The sequence below is a fragment of the Chenopodium quinoa genome, unplaced genomic scaffold, assembly GCF_001683475.1.
Source record: "Chenopodium quinoa cultivar QQ74 unplaced genomic scaffold, ASM168347v1, whole genome shotgun sequence".
Lineage (NCBI taxonomy): Eukaryota > Viridiplantae > Streptophyta > Magnoliopsida > Caryophyllales > Amaranthaceae > Chenopodium > Chenopodium quinoa.
The window spans coordinates 23090984-23112354 of NW_018742204.1; the positions used below are offsets into that span (position 1 = coordinate 23090984).

At 33.7% G+C, this 21371-nt stretch overlaps 2 protein-coding genes across 17 annotated transcripts; one reads left to right on the top strand and one right to left on the bottom strand.

Annotated features, from left to right (window-relative positions):
* Positions 1-4262: 4262 nt before the first annotated feature.
* LOC110724440 (L-ascorbate peroxidase 3-like) lies at positions 4263-8166 on the top strand. The gene is made up of 9 exons (XM_021903860.1): positions 4263-4473; positions 5160-5278; positions 5723-5772; positions 5951-6016; positions 6183-6231; positions 6888-6970; positions 7139-7218; positions 7324-7426; positions 7777-8166. The coding sequence occupies exons 1-9, from the start codon at positions 4349-4351 to the stop codon at positions 7867-7869; spliced, it is 768 nt and encodes a 255-aa protein (XP_021759552.1). The 5' UTR covers positions 4263-4348; the 3' UTR covers positions 7870-8166.
* Positions 8167-14643: 6477 nt separating this feature from the next.
* LOC110724447 lies at positions 14644-21069 on the bottom strand. 16 transcript variants are annotated; one of them, XM_021903907.1, is made up of 9 exons: positions 20746-21005; positions 19893-19956; positions 18332-19772; positions 17671-17982; positions 17519-17573; positions 16643-16861; positions 16263-16369; positions 15713-16141; positions 14935-15606 (listed from the first exon to the last, which is right to left on the bottom strand). In XM_021903907.1, exons 4-9 carry the CDS (start codon positions 17976-17978, stop codon positions 15264-15266), a joined length of 1461 nt encoding a protein of 486 aa, XP_021759599.1. In that variant the 5' UTR covers positions 17979-17982; positions 18332-19772; positions 19893-19956; positions 20746-21005; the 3' UTR covers positions 14935-15263. The 16 variants fall into 16 exon arrangements, with proteins under 16 accessions (XP_021759637.1, XP_021759560.1, XP_021759631.1 ...); XM_021903891.1 differs by having other exon boundaries at positions 18332-19509; positions 19597-19956; XM_021903925.1 differs by having other exon boundaries at positions 19893-19982.
* Positions 21070-21371: the final 302 nt, after the last annotated feature.

The following is a 21371-nucleotide window of genomic DNA, read 5'->3' on the forward strand; positions in this document are numbered from 1 at the left end:
TATGGATCTTAAGTTCTTAAGTAGTGAAGTCTATACTAAAAAATTAATCTTAAGTTTGATGCTGGCCCAAATTATATGCCATTATTATAGATTCTAAATTTGGTTCATACTAGTATATTTCTTCAAAAAATAAATAAAAAATAATAAATAAAAAATAAATCATACATTAGTTTTAATAAATTGTTCTTGATATTCATCAAAAAATTACAGAGTACTACGTATTACTTCCTCTGTTCTTTTTTACTTGACTTGTTTCTTTTATCACGCTTGCCAATGCAAAACTTTAACGGTCAATAAGTTTAATTCTCCATAATTAAAAAATATTAAAGTTATATATTATAATAGTACTTATTGAGACGAATTCAAAATGATCAACATAAATATGTTTTTCCTTACATATTATTCACAAAACACGGTCAAAGGAGGGGTGGTGAATAGTGTAAAAGTCAAACCGGGTCAAGTAAAAAAAACGGAGGAAGTATTTAACTTATTGTTAGACCATTTTTTTTCCTTTTTTTTTATATTTGTTTGACTTGGACACAAGCCCAAATTACACTTGCCTTTAGGCCGAATGGGCTTAGTGTTAAGTCATGCGGCCCAAATTGTACTTGGCATTAGGACTACTAAGCTCTGTATTATTTACGAATCTGATTTTAGAATAAGAATGATGTTTGGCTCCAAAGGAGAAAACTGAATGGGTGAAACCGTCACCAATCACACTCTATGTAAGCAACGAGAGTAGTCAGAATCACACAATCAAACCACAACACTTTACATTTCCTTAAGCTTTCTTAGTTTCCTTAGTTAGCATTCTAGGCTTAAAATAGTAGCCTAAATAATATTGTAGTATATCTTAACGACAGTGATTGTATGCTGTACCCGTTCTTGGAGTAGTTGTAACAAACACGATTAACCAAGGAGGTAATTTTCCCTCCTTGTTATTAGCGATTTAGCAGGTTTTGATTTTGTACTGTAGCCTCAAGCTAAGGAAGGTACTTCCTCCGTTACATATTAGTCGCAACTTTGAATTTTTTTGTCTCATATATAATACTTCAAAGTTGCAACTATTATATAACGGAAGAAATAGAAGGGATAGAGAGTTGAATTATAGCAATAGATAGTGGTGGATGGTCCTTGAGGGAGAAGGGTTAGTGTGAGTGGGAATAGAATTTGGCTGAATGTATTGCTGGTCCATATGCATTTATAAAATAAACAATTGGAACTTTAGGAGGCTGAAGGAAGAACATTTTACTGATTTTGGTTGTCATAATCTAAAGATTAAATATCAAGGAAAAGAAATGGAAAGAATAAGTGACAAAAACATAAGAATTTAGACATTGTTGGTCCATTGATACTATAACACACTAAAATGTACCCCTTCTGTCACTTTCACATTTGAAATATTTTTGTAAGAGAAAAATGATCAAAACTTAAAGATTAAAAATGATTAAAATTGACAGTGGAAGTAACAGAACAAAAAGTTTCTAAGTAATAACATACTTTTTTTTTTTTTTTTAGTGTTCTCACCCGATTCACTCTCAAGGCTAAACCATATTTGAAGATTAATTATGAGTGGTTAGGTTTTAGTCCCAATTATTATTGAAGGGATCGAACATACAATTTTTCCTATTAAGTGAAATCTCAATCACCAATACACCAATAGCCAATAACTCAATAAGGTAGCAGTCCTTGTAATATTCCGCATTCCATGCATGTGTTTGTCCACATCCCTTAAATTACGTACTCTACCCCCTAGATCTTCTCCTTAACAATTTGACCACACGCATTTTACCAATCCAAATCAGTTTATACCTTGTTTGTAGGAATCTTCCTCAACCTCTCTTGACAATAATTTGGTCAATGATAGCAACTTTGTAATTTCTTCCTTTTTGACTCTTTCAATAGTTTTAAACCTTATACTCGTTTTTTTTTTTTTTTTTTTTTTTTTTTTGGAATAGCAAACCTTATACTCATTCTACGTTAGACTATTGGTTGTTTATTTGAATAAGATGAGTCTCTTGTCTGATCTAAAATATGGCAAACTAAACTCAACTAATTATGTTACATAAAAATATTTTCACCCATTAATTACGGAGTAACATTTTGAAGAAATAAATGAATGGAAACATGCTCAAATAGTGAACATACTCAAATAGAATTTGATACTTCCATGTTGCCTATATATATATGATGACCAAGTAATACGATTTTGGAATAGAAGCTTCCATTAATATGATTTTGGCTCGAGTTCTTTAAATTCATAGTGGGGTGTAATGTAGCAAAACTTTTGGAATCGAAACTCCCTTTAATCTGCCTTCTTCTTCCCTTTTACAAACTTCTTAGACAAGAATTAATTCGGTCCCAAATCAAACAATAGTGGATTTAGATATATATGATAGAATTTGATTCCTATAATAACATGGATTTGCAACTGGTTTAACAATCTTTCTTTGTCACAACTTTAATCAACCTACTCAAGTGGGTAATTAATTTAAAGAGCTTAAAAGAGACCTAAATAAGCTAATAAAAAAGGTTAGCAATAGGAGAATTTTTATTTGTATATATAATTTATACTTCATTTGTTTTTTAAATATCGCACCACTTACTTTTTAAAGAAGTTTTGCAAATATTACATCATATTTATTTTAGGAAACAAAATATTTGTATACACATTGTAAATACCCAGTATATCCTTACTTTTAACACTTGATTCTTTATTTCATGTTTAAATCACATGGATACTTTTGTACTTTTGCCCCTTTCTCTTTCTTCCTTTTTCCCACTACCAAAATCGGTGCACCCAACATGCATGATGCAATAATAAAAGAACGGAGGAATTATTTAAGATACAAGGCTAGAATACTTGGATAGTTCTCCGATTTCTAGACACAAGGTTCGAATCTCACCAAACTCGTTCTAAGTGAGATTATTATTATGATGATAATTATTATTATACCTTTAATCCGTCGTATATTATTAAATTGTTTTGAAACATAATATTTAAATAGTTGATTTGAATAAATGAGACACATGGTAGTTGAAGACTTGAGGTCGAGATGCTCAAATTATTAAATCAATATCTTATACCTATGCTACTTTTGTTCTATAATATAATAGTGTACCACTCGCTAAATCTCAGTGATTAACATCTTTTCGTTTTTTGATTTGTGATAATTCCATATCCTCTTCGGATAATTTTATTAAAGCAATATTCCGTACAAAAAAAAATGAGCACATAGTTTACAATAATTTGCACCTACTATATTTCAAAGTCAAATTAAACGACGGTCGGTGAACGATGTAAAAAAGTCAGGCTAAATATATTCTTTTTACCAATGCTATACGATCTATGCAACTTATTTTATTGAGCAATGCTATAAAAGTATTGAAAAAATAATTACATAGGCAATAATTGGAGCCATGTATTAATCGTAATTAAAAATATATGCAAAAGCTTATTGATAAATTTAATTATATTGTTTATGGACTAAATTTGGTGGTGAAGCATTATGATGATAAAAAAATTTGTTAATTTTTAACACACCAAAATGTATACTCGTAGGCGTCTTCCTTATAGTACTCGGGATACAAGCCTACAAGCGGGTATACCTTAAAGCAACTCGCTTTCCCATCAAGGTGTCTTACTTTAAAATTCAAGAAGATTTCATTTCAAAATTATATAGCAATAAGAAGAGTTAGTTACTCCCTTAATGTTATAAAATGAACACGGCTTTTACTTTTCTTCAATATGAAATACATGTCCTTATACTTCCTTTATTTTTTACATGAGAAGAACACTTTCACTCACATGTAAATTAGTTCATGAAATCAAAATATTCAATAGCAAGTCACCAACCTTAAAACATCTTAAACTATACATTGTATCATTTGTATGTAGTCCGAATGATAGATTTATGCCTAAATTTTCTTTAGTTAATAAATTAATATTATCCGGAGCCAAAAGAACCTGTAAGTGGTTACAATCCGATAGGACCCTTCTCCTTACGAACCAAAAAAAAATAAAAATAAATAAATAAAACGAGACGAGGATAAACTTTATTTTTATTTTTTATTTTTTTAAATAGAATAAAATGCTTTAATCAAGAGCCGCCCATGAAAATGTAACATATCTTGCATTATTTTACTAATGTGAAAATCGATTGCAACGCATGTGGCAACTTGGAATAAAATTTAACGACTTTTTACTATTTGTTTTAGTCTTCCTTCGTACTTGAAACCTTATATAAATACCCTATCCACGAAGCCATATTTGTATATCTTAGCTTCTCAATCATATTCTATTTTTCCTCTTACAAAAAAAATTTGAAGTTATTATTAACAAGGTACCATGGCAGCCACAACAAAGAGCGTAGTTGATGTAGATTATCTGAAGCAAATTGAGGGTGCTCGTAAAGATCTTCTTGATCTTCTTCAGAAGAACAAGAATTTTTCTCCCATTGTGCTTCGTTTAGCGTAATCATCAATCTTCTCTTTTCTCCCCTAAATTTCTTATAACATTGCATATATAGATGGATCTGATCTGTCCATTATTGCGTGGATGGATACCTACTAGATTAGTCGGATATAATTAAATCATAAAATGGTACCTCGTATATAACTGTATAAAAGTAGAAAATTGAAATTGTATTACAACTGCATGCATTATCATCAACTTATTTTGAGGTGCAGGTTTTCGACATTTGTTTAACTTAAACTCAAATAAACCAAGTCCTTTTTTTATTTACTAGTCCCTTTAATTTTTATATTTGGTAGAAAGTTACATGAACAATATACTGTATATAGTTTTGTGTCCATTTTCTCTCATACATAATATAAAGTAAACTGTTAAACATTGAGTTTATTTTTCCACGAGAAAAAGAATTGATGCCTTTGTCCCAAATCAAAGTACCAAGCAAGCTTGTCCCAAAGTTATCATTGTTTTCCCGTCAAAAAATAAAAGAAGTTATCATTATTCCGTATTATTTGTTTGATTTAAAAATATTAAACCTTTGCACACGCTCTTATTATTTTATAACTAGCTAGTACTTGTACAACCTTACTTAGTCACTTAGTCGTGTAAACGAAAATATAAAATATTTCAAAATAATTAATAAGCCCATATATTATAAGGTCCATCCTGAATTGGTTTTGGTGTGTAGATTTCATGATGCAGGAACTTATGACGCAAAAACAAAGACAGGAGGTCCAAATGGTTCGATTAGACGTGAGTTGAGCAACCCTCCTAACAACGGTATCAAAGTTGCTGTTGATTTTTGCGGTGAGTAGTCAAACATACTACGTACATAAAATTAACCATCTAAAATACTTTGCCTTGTTATTTCATTCCCTTCTCCTTCTGTGTGTATGTGTACACGTGTGTGGGTATGGACGCTCTGACCTTGTATTCTTATACTTCCTTCGTTTTTTTTATTATTGCACCATAAGGGTTTGGTATAAATATTTTGGTAGTGGAAAAAAGTGAGAGAGAGAAAGGTAAAAATACAAAATTGTCCATGTGACATATTGATAAATTAAAAAGTAAGTGTGAAAAAACAAGGGTATGTTGGGTATTTGTAGTGTAAACACAAATAATTTTTTTCCTAAAGAAGAAATGGTGCAATATTTGTGAAACTTCCTAAAAAGGCAAGTGGTGCAATAATAAAAGAACGGAGGAAGTATATACAACTTATTATTGACTTGTGGTTTTCTTAATATCTTACAGAGCAAGTGAAAGCTAAATACCCCAAGGTTACTTATGCTGACTTTTATCAGGTGAAATTTCTTTGGGATTGTATTACTTGTACATACAATAAATTAAAACTTGTTATTATCTCTCTCTGTTCATGGATGTTTGTCGTTTAAATTAGTAATTACGCGCATTTATATATAAATACTTGAATATAGTACAGTTAATTTAACTTATCATTGGTTACATTGTTGTTGATGTTAGCTTGCTGGTGTGCTTGCGGTTGAAGTAACCGGAGGTCCTAAAATCCCATTTATTCCCGGTCGTCCTGTAAGTGTTGCATGAAACTAACGTAGACTTTTAAAATGATTTTCTTGTAACTTTTCTTTTTATTTATCGATTTTGCTGGCTTTAATTAGAGTAATCTTTTTTTTTTTTGACAGATTTAATTAGTGTAATCTCACCCTACATTTTATTTTTGTGACTGTTTAAATAGGATTCTAGGGATCAACAAGACAGTGGTGCTCTTCCAAATCCCAATGGAGGTACATAACAATAATACTAGTTTAATCTTTAGGAAAATGCTATACATAGCCCTAAGGGCTACATATAAGCATTTAATTTACTCTTGAAAATTGTTTAAATTTAGGAAATCATGACAAAAACACCCTATTGGTAAAAATTTTATTTTATGATTACAAGATCATGGATCAAATTAAACCTTACTAATAATAGATGTTGATTCAATAGATTCATTCACCTTGTTGTTAAATTTAAATATAAATATAAGCTTGTGTATTATATTACGGACTATAAAATATGAGTATACATTTAGGTTATATGTTGAGCCCATGAGCAAATTAACATATGGTTGGAACTTGGAAGTGTCATCCCACATTAATCAAGTGCATGTAAAAGTAAGAGTGAGTATTAAAATATGCATCACTCATTAAATAAAAAAGAAAACTTTGTCCCCTTAATTAATTATAATGCTAAAAGGCTACTACCTTTATTGCCATATAATTTAATTTTGAGGTGGAAGCTCTTTTAACTTATAAAATTCACAATCCTAAAAGTTGTGGCCTAGGCCAATTTAATACTATACTCCCTCTGTACCCTAGTTGGTTTTTTTGTTTGCACAATAGATAATAATTTGGATTATTTGTGCAATTGATGATAAATTGGATAATTTGTTTTTCAGATGCCAAACATCTAAGAGACATATTTTACCGTATGGGTTTGAACGATAGAGATATTGTGGTCTTATCGGGTGCTCACACACTGGTACGCCAATAATAACCTCTACTTCTTCACTTCACGATCAACAATTAATCTACATACAAATTTAAAGTTGACGTACATATACTTTTAAAATGAGATCAATGAAGAGAACATTAAAATTACTAATTCAGGCAAGTTTAAACCTTTATTTTGTATGTACTTAACTTACAGGGTCGAGCAAACAATGATAGATCTGGCTTTGACGGTCCTTTCACAGAGGACCCTTTCAAATTCGACAATTCCTATTATGTGTAAGATTATACAAGAATTAGTTCCAATTATATATTGTACTTTTTTTAATTCTTTTATATTTAAGTTTTATTCATAAGATTTTAACTTAATTTATGGTTGATCAGAAACTTGAGGAAGGAAGACAAACCTGGACTGGTGAAATTTCCCACTGACAAAGTTCTCGTCGAGGACCCTGCTTTTAGCAAATATGTTCAACTGTATGCCAAGGTAACACATTCTCATAAAGAACATTAATTATGTATTGGGTGCACAATACGTGTTACATGTACTAGTTATGTACGTAGCATGTATTTTGAGACAGAGGAAGTTAGCTAGTATTATTTGTTTGAATCATGTATGAAAGGTTGTGAACACTAAAGTCCTGTTATTTTAAGCCGAGCTGAATTGAACTGAATTAAGTCTAAAAGAAAAAGACCTAATTATATAGGTATTACTTGTGAGTTTATGGATCTTTATTAGTAAATTTCCTGTGAAGATAGTTGATCAATATAGTATGATATATATATGGTAATTTATCAAATGAACTGATCAAGAGTAAATTTGTTTAACAATGGCAGGATGAACAAGCTTTCTTCGCACACTATGCTGAATCACACAAGAAGATGTCCGAGCTCGGGTTCCACCCACCCAGCACTGGTGTTAAAGCTTGAAGTCATTGCATATTCATGCATGATTACCTAATAATAAGCTAGACTGATATCAGTGATCTGATATGTATTATGGATCGATGTTCCTATATGTAGTACTATGGTTTATTGTATGTATCCTTAATTACTTGTGTTAGTTGATGTTGTATTTGAGATTTCAAGTTTGAATAATTCCTTTATGTTTTACTAGAATTCTGTACTACTACTACTATTTTATACTACGTATAAATGGTAGCATGTACTAGGATGTATTACTATTATTGAATGCTAATCATAACTTCTACTCCGTAATAAAGTAAAGTGTACATGTTTGAGATTTCGTTTTTTCTTAATTGCAATCGATTGGTGCAATCCCAACCTATTTGATCATCATTAATGAGGATAATGATTCCTCCACCTCTCTCTTTTCCTCATGTTACAAGTTACAAATACTTGTACTTATTTCATTTATAAACATCTTGTCTCTCACATCATCACCTCTAATTACTTGTGTTTTTCCTAACTTGACTTTTATCACCCCTTTTTTTTATATATTACCCCCAAGGCCCCAATCCAAGCATGACCTTAATATAGTATACAACATGGACATAGTTAAATGGAAGAGAATAAAGAAAAATCTACAAAAATAACAATAGCCAGCTTAACATTTTATCAAATCGTTTTTTTTTTTAATTATTATTATTTTATTTTTTTTTTCTTTTGTGTTTTTAACAATTTAAATCTTTCAATTGTTAATAAAAGGATACGACACTTAAATAATAGACACTATGGGTAGATTTATTTGATATGTCATCTTTTGATAGATAAGAAAGTTTGAGTCATAGAGCTGGGCATGGGCCAAACTGGCCCACAACAGAAGCCCGACACGACACAAGCCCGTTAGCGGCACGACGCAGCACCAGGAACGAGGGGTGGGCCTTGCCATGAACCAAAAAAACTTTTAGCACGAACCCAGTACAAGCCTGTGGCCGGCACGTTTTGGTCCGCCAACACGACCCATAATAATAAAAATAATTAAAAAAAACTATAAATCATAAAAATAAAAACAATAAAAATGAATATTATAAAAATATAAATAATAAAATAAAAATTAACAAGAATAATCCCAACTTTGCTCCATTTGCCCAAAATAATCCCAACTTTCGATTATTTTATAATAATTTGAACTTTGATAAGAATTTGCTTCTAATGGTCCCAACGGTCACATACATTTGACACGTGTCTGTACCTAATTGGTTAAAAAAAGTTTAATTTTTCAAAGAAAAATAAAAAAACTATAATGATTAATTAAAAAACCAGGTTAAAAAAATTTAAAATAAAAAAAAAAACCACCTCCCACTCCATTAACCAAACCACCTTCTCACCGCCCACCATGCTAGCCGAACCCCTGCCCCCTTATTCCGGCCGATCCCAGACCCCTTACCTACCGTGCCGATGTCCTGCCAAGTCGCCAAGACGCCAACCCCCTTCCCCACGAATTTTCAGTCCTGATCCGGTCGATCCCGGCTCGTTCCCTTCCCCCGTCCCGTTGATTCCGCCCCCATCCCCATCCCAATCATGATTTTGACTAAAGTTGTCAATTCGGGTAAACGAGTCGGGTAAGAGAGGGTCAGGTCAACTCGGGTCGGGTCAATTCAGATTAAACCCATAACCTATGCGGGTCGGGTTTAGGTTGGGTCATGCTTGAATCGGTTCACGTCGGGTCATACTTCTTATCAGGTTTGGGCCGGGTTTAGGTCAGGTTACATTTGAGTCGAGTGAACAATATTTCGGGTTTAATTCGGGTTTTCACGGGTTAAAACGGGTAGGGTAATTCTCAGGTTCGAGTTGGGTTCGGTTCAAGTCAATAATTTGCGGGTTAGACTCAGGTCAGGTCATTCTCGGGTTTGAGTCGGGTTCGGTTCAAGTCAATAATTTGCAGGTTATAATCAGTTCGGGTCATTCTCGGGTTCAAGTCGGGTTCGGTTCAAGTCAATAATTTGCGGGTTATAATCAGGTTGGGTCATTTCCAAGTCAGGTCATTCTCAGTGTCAAGTCGGGTTATGTTCAAGTCAATAATATGCAGGTTACAATCAGGTCGGGTCATTTCCAAGTCAGGTCATATTCGGTTCAAGTAAACATAAATATATTATTATCATTTTTATCAAGATAATTATTTCTTTTAATTATAATATATATGGCAATATAGTAGGGAAGTATAGTTTATAATTTAGGAAGATAATTATCTCCTTAATTTGACCATACAACAAATATATACTATATTTAAATCCTAAATTTGAGGGTGATGCTCCTTTCTTTTGTTGGCCTGGACCGACTTGGTCTCCCTAGACAAAATGCTTTGATCAACAACAATAAGGTGGTCTAAATTGCATTTAAGGGGATTTGAAATCGGGACAGGAACAATTTGGGTTGAATTTAGGTCGGGTCAATAACAAGTCGTGTTAATTTCGGGTCGGGTTAGTAACAGGTCAGGTTGAACTTTTGGGTTGGTAAAATTCGGGTCGGGTTAATAACAAGTCGGGTTGAATTCGGGTCAGGTCAATAATAAGTCAGGTTGATTTCGGATCGGGTTTGTAACAGGTTGGGTTAAATTCGAGTCGGGTTGAATTCAGGTCAGGTTAGGGACAAGTCGAGTTAAATTCGGGTTTTGATGGGATAAAACGGGTTTGGGTCAATTTCGGTTCAAGTCAGGTTCGGTGCAAGTTAATTAAATTGGTCGTTGTAAATCGGTAAATCGGTGCAAGTTGTAAACCAGTAAATTGGCCGTTTAAAAGAAAATTGAATGATTCCACACTCCCAATTGGACTCCCGGAGAGTATTAGGAACCACGGTAAAAATTTTGGCAATTTTTATTTGCGGGCGAAAAAAAAGTCAAAAAAAAATCCAAAATTAAAGGCTAATATCCACGCTTTTTGAGAAATTTTGGAGGTTTTAAGGCCCGGTGTCGAAAAGTCTTGAAATTCTATGGGATACATCTCGGGGTCATATAATGCCGTTTGGAACCATATATGATCATTATCTGTAGTCATAAATGTTCGTGATAGGCTTGAGTTAATGAAATCGGTGTAAGTTGTAAACCGATAAATTGGTCGTTTAAAGGAAATTTGGATGGTTCCACCCACCCAATTGGACTCCCGGAGGGTATTAGGGACCATGGTAAACATTTCGGCAATTTTTATTTCTGGGCAAAAAAAGTCAAAAAAATTCAAAAATTAAAGGCTAATATCCATGTTTTTTTTAGAAATTTCAAAAATTTCGGGGCCCGTTGTCGAAAAGAAATGAGATTATAGGGGATACATATCGGGATCATATAATGCCGTTTGGAACCATAAATGATCATTATATATTGTCACAAATGTTCGTAGTAGGCTTGAGTTAATGAAATCGGTGCTAGTTATAAACCGGCAAATTGGCCGTTTAAAGGCAAATTGGATGGTTCTACCCACCCAATTGGACTCTCGGATGGTATTAGGGACCATGGTATACATTTCGGCAATTTTTAATTTGGGGCGAAAAAAAGTCGAAAAATTCCAAAATTGAAATCCACGTTTTTTGAGAAATTTGGGATTTTTCGAGGCCCAGTGTAAAAAAGTTTTGATATTTAAGGGGATATATCTCGGGGTCATATGATTTCGTTTGGAACCATATATGATCATTATATGTTGCCATAATTGTTCGTAGTAGGCTTGAGTTAATTTAATCGGTGCAAATTGTAAAACTGTAAATTAGCCGTTTAAAGGCAAATAGAAGTTTCACCCACCCAATTGGACTCCCGGAGGGTATTAGGGACCATGGTAAACATTTCAAAAAAATTTATTTCCGGGCAAAGATAAGTAAAAAAATATCAAAATTGAAGGCTAATATCCACGCTTTTTGACAAATTGTCGAGGTTTCGGGGTCCGGTGTCGAAAAGCCTTTAGATTTAAGTAGATACATTTTGGGGGCATATAATGCCGTTTGGAACCATATATGATCATTATATGTTGTCATAAATGTTTGTGGTAGACTTTAGTTAATGAAATTGGCGCAAGTTGTAAACCGATAAATTGGCCGTTTAAAGGCAAATTGGATGGTTCCACTCACCCAATTGGACTCCCGGAGAGTATTAGAGACCATGATAAACATTTCAGCATTTTTTTTTATTTCCGGGCAAAAAAAGTAAAAAAAAAAAAAAAAAAAAAAAAAATCAAAAATGGAAGACTATATCCACGCTTTGAGATTTTTTGGAGTCTACAAGGCCCGGTGTCGAAAAGTCTTGAAATTCTAGGGAATTCATTTCGGGGCCATATAATGTCGTTTGAAACCATATATGATCATTAGTTGTCATAAATGTTCGTGGTAGGCTTGAATTAATGAAATCGGTATAAATTGTGAACCGGTAAATTGGTCGTTTAAAGGCAAATTGGATGGTTCCACCCGCCCAATTGGACTCCCGGAGGGTATTTGGGACCATGGTAAACATTTCGACAATTTTAATATCCGGCGAAAAAAATTCAAGAAATTCCAAAATTGAAGGCTAATATCCACGATTTTTAAGAAATTTCGAATGTTTTGAGGATCGGTGTTGTAAAGCATTGAGATTTTAGGGGATACATTTCGGGGGTCATATAATTCCGTTTGGATCCATATATGATCATTATATGTTGTTATAAATATTCGTGGTAATCTTGAGTTAATGAAATCGGTGCAAGTTGTAAACCGGTAAATTTGTCGTTTAAAGACAAATTGGATGATTCCACCCAGCCAATTGGACTCCCGGAGGGTATTAGGGACCATGGTAATTATTTCGGCAATTTTTATTTTTGGGTGAATAAAAGTAAAAAAAAAATTCCAAAATTAAAGGCTAATATCCACGCTTTTTGAGAAATTTTGGAGGTTTCGGGTAGAGCTGTCAATTCGGGTAAACGGGTTGGGTTTGGGTCGGTAAGAGTGGGTCGGTTCAATTCTGATTAATTCCATAACCTATGCGGGTCGGGTTTGGGTTAGGTCATGCTTGAGTTGGGTCACGTCGGGTCATACTTCTTATTGGATTTGGGTCGAGTTAAGGTCAGGTTAATATCAGGTCGGGTTACATTAGGGTCGAGTGAACAATAGGTCGGGTTTAATTCGGTTTTTCACGGGTTAGGGTAATTCTCGGATTCAATTCGAGTCGGGTTCGGTTCAAGTCAATAATTTGCAGGTTAGAATCAGGTCGGGTCATTCTCGGGTTTGAGGCGGGTTCGATTCATGTCAATAATTTGCGGGTTATAATCAGGTCAGGTCATTTTCAAGTCGGGTCATTCTCGAGTTCAAGTCGGGTTTGGTTCAAGTCAATAATTTGCGGGTTATAATCAGGTTGGGGCATATCCAAGTCGGGTCATTCTCGGAGTCAAGTCGGGTTATGTTCAAGTCAATAATATGCAGGTTACAATCAGGTTGGGTCATTTCCAAGTCAGGTCATATTCGGGTTCAACTAAATATAAATAGATTATTATCATTTTTATCAAGCTAATTATTTCCTTTGACTATAATATATATGGAAATATACTAGGGAACTATAGTTTATAATATAGAAAGATAATTATTATCCCCTTTGACCATATAATAAACATATACTATATTAACTCTTAAATTTGAGGATTAAACATACTTCCTCCGTTTTTCTTTTATTGCACCATAAGGACTTTTACACTATTCACTTAATTTCTTTGATCATAATTTGTGATTTATCCATTAGGAAAAACATAGTCATGTGGGATCTAGTTAGATTCGTCTCAAAATTTACTTTTCAAATATCAATTTTTTACAATTTTTAAAAAGTAAAGTTGAAGATATTAATAGCTAAAGTAATGCATTGGGAAGTGTGAAATCCCTCATGGTGCAATCAAAAAAGAACAGAGGAAGTATACTATATTAACTCTTAAATTTGAGGATGATGTTCCTTTCTTATGCTGGCCTGGACCGACTTGGTCTCCCTAGACAAAATGCTTTGATCAACAATAATAAGGTGGTTAAAATTGCATTTAAGGTGATTTGAAATCGGGTCAGGATCAATTTGGGTTGAATTTAGGTCGGGTCGAAAACAAGTCATGTTAATTTCGAGTCGGGTTAGTATCAGGTCAGGTTGAATTTTTGGGTTGGTAAAATTCGGGTCGAGTCAATAACAAGTCGGGTTAAATTTGGGTCAGGACAATAATAAGCACTACAAGAAAAACAATTTTAGGCAACAAAAATTATCGTCGCCCTAACTTGGTTATTCGTCGCCCATTAGTTTGGGCAACGAACTTCAACTCGTCGTGGGCTCGTCGCCATAGGGTCGACGCCCATTCATGTTTGGGCGACGTGCTTTCATTTAGTTGCACAAAGCAGGGTATGGGCGTCAGATTATGTTGTTGCCGAAGTTATACCTTTGTGCTATGAATCTTGCTTGTCGTTGCCTTTGTTATTGCTTTTTGGGCAACGACTACAGTATTTCGTCGCCCAAACGTTAAATTGTGACATGGCATACATAGATATGGGCAATAATTATGTCGTCGCCCAAACAAATTTGTGCAACGACTTATTATATCTTTTGCCCAATTTTAAAATACAGCGCCAATTTTAAATCTGAATATTCATTGAATTTTATCCTAAATTTTTTAATGGGCAACGATTTATGTTTGATTATGTTGTTGCCTAAATCATTGCATGGGCAACAAGTTATGTGTGACTTTACTGTTGTTGTCTTACTAATTTTTTACCATTCTCCTGCACTCTTTCATATATATAATATATATCAATACAGTATTCATTGGACAATAGTACATAATAGCTCACAATTTCAATACAATTGCCTTTCATAGTTCATAAAAACTGAAAGATCATCAAAAAGTACTACGACTTTCTCCAAGTTCAACTGATGGTCCAAAGGTAATCAAAATTACAACTAAATTTAAAATTTTCTACTAAGAAACAAGTACTATGATCGCAATAAGTTAAATTTATCAATCCCAAGAAATTACTACCTGTAATAAGAGAAAATATATTCAAAATATACATCATATTCCTTGGCTTGTCATGAAAATATCACGATCATTTTTTCCTGTAAAACAATATTCCAAAATTAGATACACGATTTAAAAAGATACAATAAAATAGAATTAAAGCTACAAAATATTGCTTCTTTCACCACATAAAAGGGAGGTCATATTTTTACATATCTTTACAAAAATCTTGATAAATGCATTTTGAAATAATATAAACTCACAATTGTGAAATTTAGGGGCAATCACCTCTCCATGTATCAAGTCATAATTAGCATTTTTTTTTTCTAATGAACGCTAAATGGTTTGATATGTAATGCATGTTTGTTCTTTGTCAATTAGAGAAATTTGACATTAATAATAATGTATGCTTCCATCACTTGCAATGTAAATCATCTACATATCAGATATACACACATCAAGCTTAGTGAATACACTGCTGCACGTGGAAAAAGCTCCTAAAACTATTGCAGCTGAGTTGTGGCAGCAGTGCAGCAGCAACAGCAGCGCGTTGTGGCAGCAGTGCAGTAGCAACAGCAGCGTTGCTGCAGCACTGCAGCAGCAACAGCAGCGTTGCGGCAGCACCACAGCAACAACTGCTGCATTGCGTTCCTTCCACAGACAGTTGTGTTGCGGCAGCCCCACATCGTTGCAGAAGCATTGCAGCAACATCGAGTAGCGTTGAGGCAGCAACCCAAATTTGATCACAGTACATATAAACCAGAAACAGTTAAGTCTCCTATACGGAAGACAATGCAACCCAAATTTGATCACAGTACATTATGATCTAACTTTATAACTCATTGGCCTAAATAAATTAAATCATTTGTGAAAAAATTGCATACCTCATTTCCTCAAACATTTTTAGCATATCTTCTCTTAGTTTATTTTCACGTTCAATGGCTTCCTTGTTCATTCTTGAAAATTCTGCTTTGAGCTCCTCATTTGATGCTTTAAGTTGTTCATTAGATGCTCTGAGCTCTTCATTTGACGCACTTAGTGTGTGAACTTGAGTAGAGAGTTGAACCCTATCCATATCATCTCCTTGGATTCTAACTTTTGTAGGTGGTCGAGCTCCAGGAACAAGTCCTCTCACATATCCAGATTTAGGTTTTAATACCTTCATATAAGCATCTTTTACACTCAGTGTGTCCTCACCATGTTCTGCGATTTCAGTTTCGTGAAGCCTTTTGAGTTCTTCATAGTTCTTTTCAGCATTTGGTTCCCAAATAGTACTTCCATCCTTTTTTATATGCCTATTCAATGAAATCATCCTAAAAAATTATGCATATTAAGTATGAGATAAGGCTAATGTAGGCATAACTATTTAAATAGTAACATGAAAGACAGAACAACAATAATATTCCTGGGCAATTTCCTTGTAATCTCGCATACTTTTTTGTCTTCTCATCATATAATCTCACATAGATGGGATCTTGTTGCAGTTCAGCATGTTCAGATGACCCTTCGACTTGATTGGCAACAATTTGTGTCTCGTTAATCTACGTATGAAAAAAATACACACCATATCATAGAATTTACAATAAATAATGTCTAACTTGTACGTTTTGTAGTAAAAGGCCAAAACTACACATCATATCATAGAAAATTCTTGCTGTGGACTTTGCACCATTAGCCGGTGTTTCAGTTAACTTCAGTTTATTTGCTGTGGTCACTTTGCTAATGGCCTACAAGTTGAGCCGGCAAGTTAATGTAGTATAATTGCAAAAATATTTAGCATATTAGCAATAAATTAAACAAAGGAAGCACATTACCTCTTGTTTTGGGGAACTCCAATACTCATAAACCAACCAATCCCACTGTATTGGATCAATAGTAGAAGGTCTATTGTCTCTAGCCTCTGCCTTTGTTTTGCCTCTATAGTATTTTTCTTTGAGTCTAAACCTCCAATGTCTATATAATATAGAACATTGAAAGCTCAATGCATCAGTCGCGTCCGAACCACCAATCTTTTCAGGTAAATTGTATTTTGCCCAGTAAATCATCAAGTTAAATATAAAAATAAATCTGACAGAACATATCATTATTAATAAAATTAAATCTGACAGAACATATCATTATTAAGCTAATTTACAGGAAGTACAACAAGGCTGTGGGGTGTGGTCAGGCAGGGGGACTGACTTCCCGAAGCAGCTGGCTTCGCCCACCTGAAGGTTGCTTGAAGGTAAACACTGATGCAGCTATAATTATAGGGTATGGGGTGGGCCTTGGTGCTGTTATACGTGATGATAGGGGGCGTTTGATTGCTGTTGCAGTGAAGAGATATCAAGGTGATTTTTCTGTCAAGCTGGCCGAGGCCCTTGCTGCTAGGATGGGGCTGTTATTAGCTAAGTCTCTATCCCTTACTAAAGTCGAGTTGGAAGGGGATGCAAGTGCTGTTATTACTGCTGTTAAGCAACAGAAAGTTGGCAGATCAACATAAGGTAATGTTGTTGCACATTATGCTGCTATGATCCCTCCCCCTAGTGGGTCGGAGTTTGTTTTTCTTGACTCTTTTCCCCAAGGAATATTAGCCTTGGCGGATGTTGATTTGGTTTGATTAATAATATTCCCGACTTGCTTTAAAAAAAAAGCTAATTTATCTAACTATATATAACTTTTATAATTGAATTATATATACTTTAACTCACCAAAATCTTGTCATATAAACTTTTCTTCGCATCAGGGTCCATTTTAGCCCAATTCCTGTGACAAAAAGAAAATATTTAAATCATAATCATCCACATACACATTAAGAAATGGAAATGATAAAAGGTAATTTTATCAAGTGTAATAGGCATACAATGCATTCAAAGGACAAAACTCTTCAACCCAATTGCTACAATCACATATGAACTCATTTGCCTTTTCACCAACCACACGTCGAAGCTCATCCATAAAAGTTAACGTAATATTTTCTTCTGGATTTCTTGCTCTTTTGGAAGCATATTTTAAACCCCTAGTAGGGCCACGCCTCTTACGATCAGGGAATTTTTGTCGAAGCTCAGCTTGGTCAATCCTTCGCTTTTCACGATAAGTCAACCTTGGTGGTGGTTGTTGAATCTCATTTTCTTGTTGATCTTGTTCTGATGAAGTTGGAATGATTGACATTTTCCTATAAAAAAATCAATAATTAAATAAATTATGAGCAACATTAAATGAGATGGTTCTGCATTCAGAGCAACATAAAATGTAGTTCAAAAGAAGTGACTTATGAGCATGAAACTAACTGGTAACATTGTAGGGATCATTTCCTCAAAGATAACAAGCACAAATCATGAAAAAAGTTGTTAGGAAACATGGTTTATACTTGTCTATATGCATACTATTATGTGAGTTAATGAATACTGCCTTGCAAAAATAAAAAATTTGGCCAATAAACAAGCAATATTCATGTTAACTCACTGAAAGAGCATTTTAATTCCCACATGTTAAGCTAGAATTGAGGAGAAAACACATATTACCTACTGTTGATCAGAGTACCAGCCCCTTTATACCTTGCAAAAACCAACCAGTTAGTTAACTAAAACAAACTCCTTAATTAGCCACTTCTTCACCTATATCGAATTCAATATATACTATTTAGAATCACCAAGCTCATTGCTTAAATCTTTTATCATCCATTAGCATAAGTGAACTAAAAACATAATCTAAATTATAAAAGCAACAATTAGAAAAGTTATAGTTAGTTACTACTTACTCTGCACAAATACATAAACAAAAACAGAAAATTAGTTAAACCAAGAGGTTATAGACATTATAACTAAAGCAAAAGCTTTGATAAAGCATCTGAGCATATTTAATTATTTAACTAGTTTCAAATATATAAATAAATGACTCTTTCATATGCTAAGTACGTTATTCACTAGAACTATCACTGTCATCATCATTGTCTTCAAGGTCATCGTTAAGAGCCTGCAATGTAGATTCCATATTAGACAATTCTTCCTCCTCCTCTTCTTCTTCTTCCTCCTCCTCTTCCTCTTCATCCTCATTAATGAAATCATCTCCTTGGTTGATATTAGCGTACACCACTTCATTTTCAACATCATCCCTAACTATATTAATGTCTTCATCATTTTCATTTTCATAGTTAGTAACCGGTGGAGCCACATGATCCCATAATGATTCGCTTTCATGAGTATCTTCATCATTAGGGAAATCAAAGAAGTTTCGTGGATTTGCCTTATCCAATCTGTTTCATTATGAGCAGTCACATAGAAAACTTGTTCAATTTGAGAAGCTAAAGCGAATGACTCATTGGTTCTTAACCTCCGAGTAACATTGATAGGCACTGCTTCTAAATTGTCTTTTTTAATCCCTTTCCCGTCACTAAACACGTCAAACCACTTACACTTAAACAAACAACTTTGGGACTTGTTCGATTTTTTAAGGCACCATACTCTAACACAATAACCTCCTCTAAAATCCCATAAAAATTCTTTTCTCCACTTTCCTCATCGCCTCTAACCACCACATCACTATTTTGAGTTTTTCGATTTCTTTGCCGTTTTTTGGTGTGAAATATAAATCCATTAATGATATATCCATCATAAGTCACAACACGTTTCATGGGTCCTCTTGCTAAACAAAATAACTCTTCGGTAATCCTTACATCCCCATCTTTCCACAGCTTAATAATCTGTATTTCACAATAAGTAATAAAGAAAACAATCAAGAAAAGAGAAAAAAAATATATAATAGGAAAAAAAAAGGTGTGCTCACTTACCCTATTCTCAAACCACTTGTAAAAGTTAATCTTTGGAAGACTCGTATCATTTAGATACTCACTAACCAAAGAAATTAAGGAACTAGCGCTTATTCAATTAGCTGCCCTGCTCTTCTTTCTTTATTTCCTCACTGAGCTCTCTCCCCTCTGCCCTATCTTCATTCCGTAGATAGAATCTGGAAAATTCAATATACTATATACCTTTTTTCTTTTATAGGTAAGCGCTTAGTATAGTAGTTCGACGAGCCCTTTTTTATATACCTACCGGCCGTTATATGCTTTAAAAAAACACCAACCTGAATATTGGTAGCTTGGTCAAGAAACACTAATGTTCAGATCTTCTTTGAAGCTCCTAAGCTCCTGAACAAAAGGGGTAATAGAAGGATCTTTACAATTAAGCAAAAAAATTAATTAGTTCGTGGTTCATTATAGTCAGGTTCGTATTTGCACATGAGTTAATCAGAATGAAAGTCAATATTTATCATACTCTATTGATTCTGCTCACTCATATTACATGGGTAGTTCAAATAAAGATTCTAGTTTGCCATATTTTAAAATAAGACATGTTCTCTTATAATTAAATCTCTCTATATGTAGTCAATTTACTCATGTAATAATTAGAATGTTAAGTTCTATATTGTAAATCTGTAACAAACTAACAACAACTGAAATTATAAAAAATCAGACCCGATAGAAAACCACTTATCAAAGTAATTAAACTAATATCATTGTCCTTCAACATCCTAAAGACAATATAATTCTCACTGAATATTAAGCGAGCTAATATCCTCTAATATGCTCTCTAATAATTGATATTACACGAGCAATTATAATTCAATCAGATTCTGGGTTAATCTTACCCAACTAAGAATCCTTACAATTTCTTGGGACAAATCTGTCATCTAAGCTTCTTACATCACGCGAAACAAAATCAGGGAAATTAACCAAAACTAATAGCGTCATTGATCTAAATTGGGAAAATTAGAAGCATAGAATATTTTCAAGAACAAATTTTGCATTTCATTATTGAAACAAAACTCGAATGTCACTCGATTAAAATATAAAATAACAATTATTTTGCATCAAAATATTTTTTATTTTTTTTACAGAAAACAAAATTCGATTGATATTAACCACTATATAACTGACCCGTTAAGAGGATGCGTTGAAGCCGTTGTTATCGCCTCCCTTAACCACCGCCGGACCACCTATGAAATTAACAAACAAATTAGGGTTTGACAAAATTACAAACTAGAAAGTAATATTGAGAAAGGAAAAACTTGGATTTAGATATTGTATAAAGAAACACAATTGACCAAAAACACGCAAAAACTATAGCTCTTCAATGGCTTTTGCAAGCTCTGGTACAAATAGGGGACAGAGGAAAGGGAAGAACTGAAGTAATGAAACTGATGATGTACGGAGTTTAATATTTGAAGTTTTGGCATATTTGGGATTTTTATTAAGCGGGTTTTATTTCCGCCCAATTTTAATTGATGGGAAACGACATTAAACATCCTTTTCAGCCCAATTTAATTGGTTTGGGCAATGGGTTAAGTTATTTTGTCGCCCCAGTCATATTAATGGGCAACTATCAATAATTTCGTGGCCCATTTATGAATAAGGGCAACGCAAATCTTGGTCGTCGCCTATTATTGTACATTGGGCGACAAAATTTACCTTGTGGTCCCATAATTAGATGTTTGGGCGACGATTATTAATTTTTTCGCCCATAAATTATTAATCCGTTGCCCAAAATTGTTTTTCTTGTAGTG

What these genes read in the sequence shown, in the direction of transcription:
- LOC110724440 (XM_021903860.1), top strand. Translation starts at nt 4,349, where the DNA reads ATGGCAGCCACAACAAAGAGCGTAGTTGATGTAGATTATCTGAAGCAA. An exon ending in CCCATTGTGCTTCGTTTAGC is followed by an intron (nt 4,474 to 5,159) that starts GTAATCATCAAT and finishes TTTGGTGTGTAG; the next exon opens with ATTTCATGATGCAGGAACTT. An exon ending in TTCGACAATTCCTATTATGT is followed by an intron (nt 7,219 to 7,323) that starts GTAAGATTATAC and finishes ATGGTTGATCAG; the next exon opens with AAACTTGAGGAAGGAAGACA.
- LOC110724447 (XM_021903868.1), bottom strand. Translation starts at nt 21,044, where the DNA reads ATGCCAAAACTTCAAATATTAAACTCCGTACATCATCAGTTTCATTAC. An exon ending in TTTTGTCCTTTGAATGCATT is followed by an intron (nt 17,574 to 17,670) that starts GTATGCCTATTA and finishes TTTTTGTCACAG; the next exon opens with GAATTGGGCTAAAATGGACC. An exon ending in TATGATGAGAAGACAAAAAA is followed by an intron (nt 16,142 to 16,262) that starts GTATGCGAGATT and finishes ATAATTTTTTAG; the next exon opens with GATGATTTCATTGAATAGGC.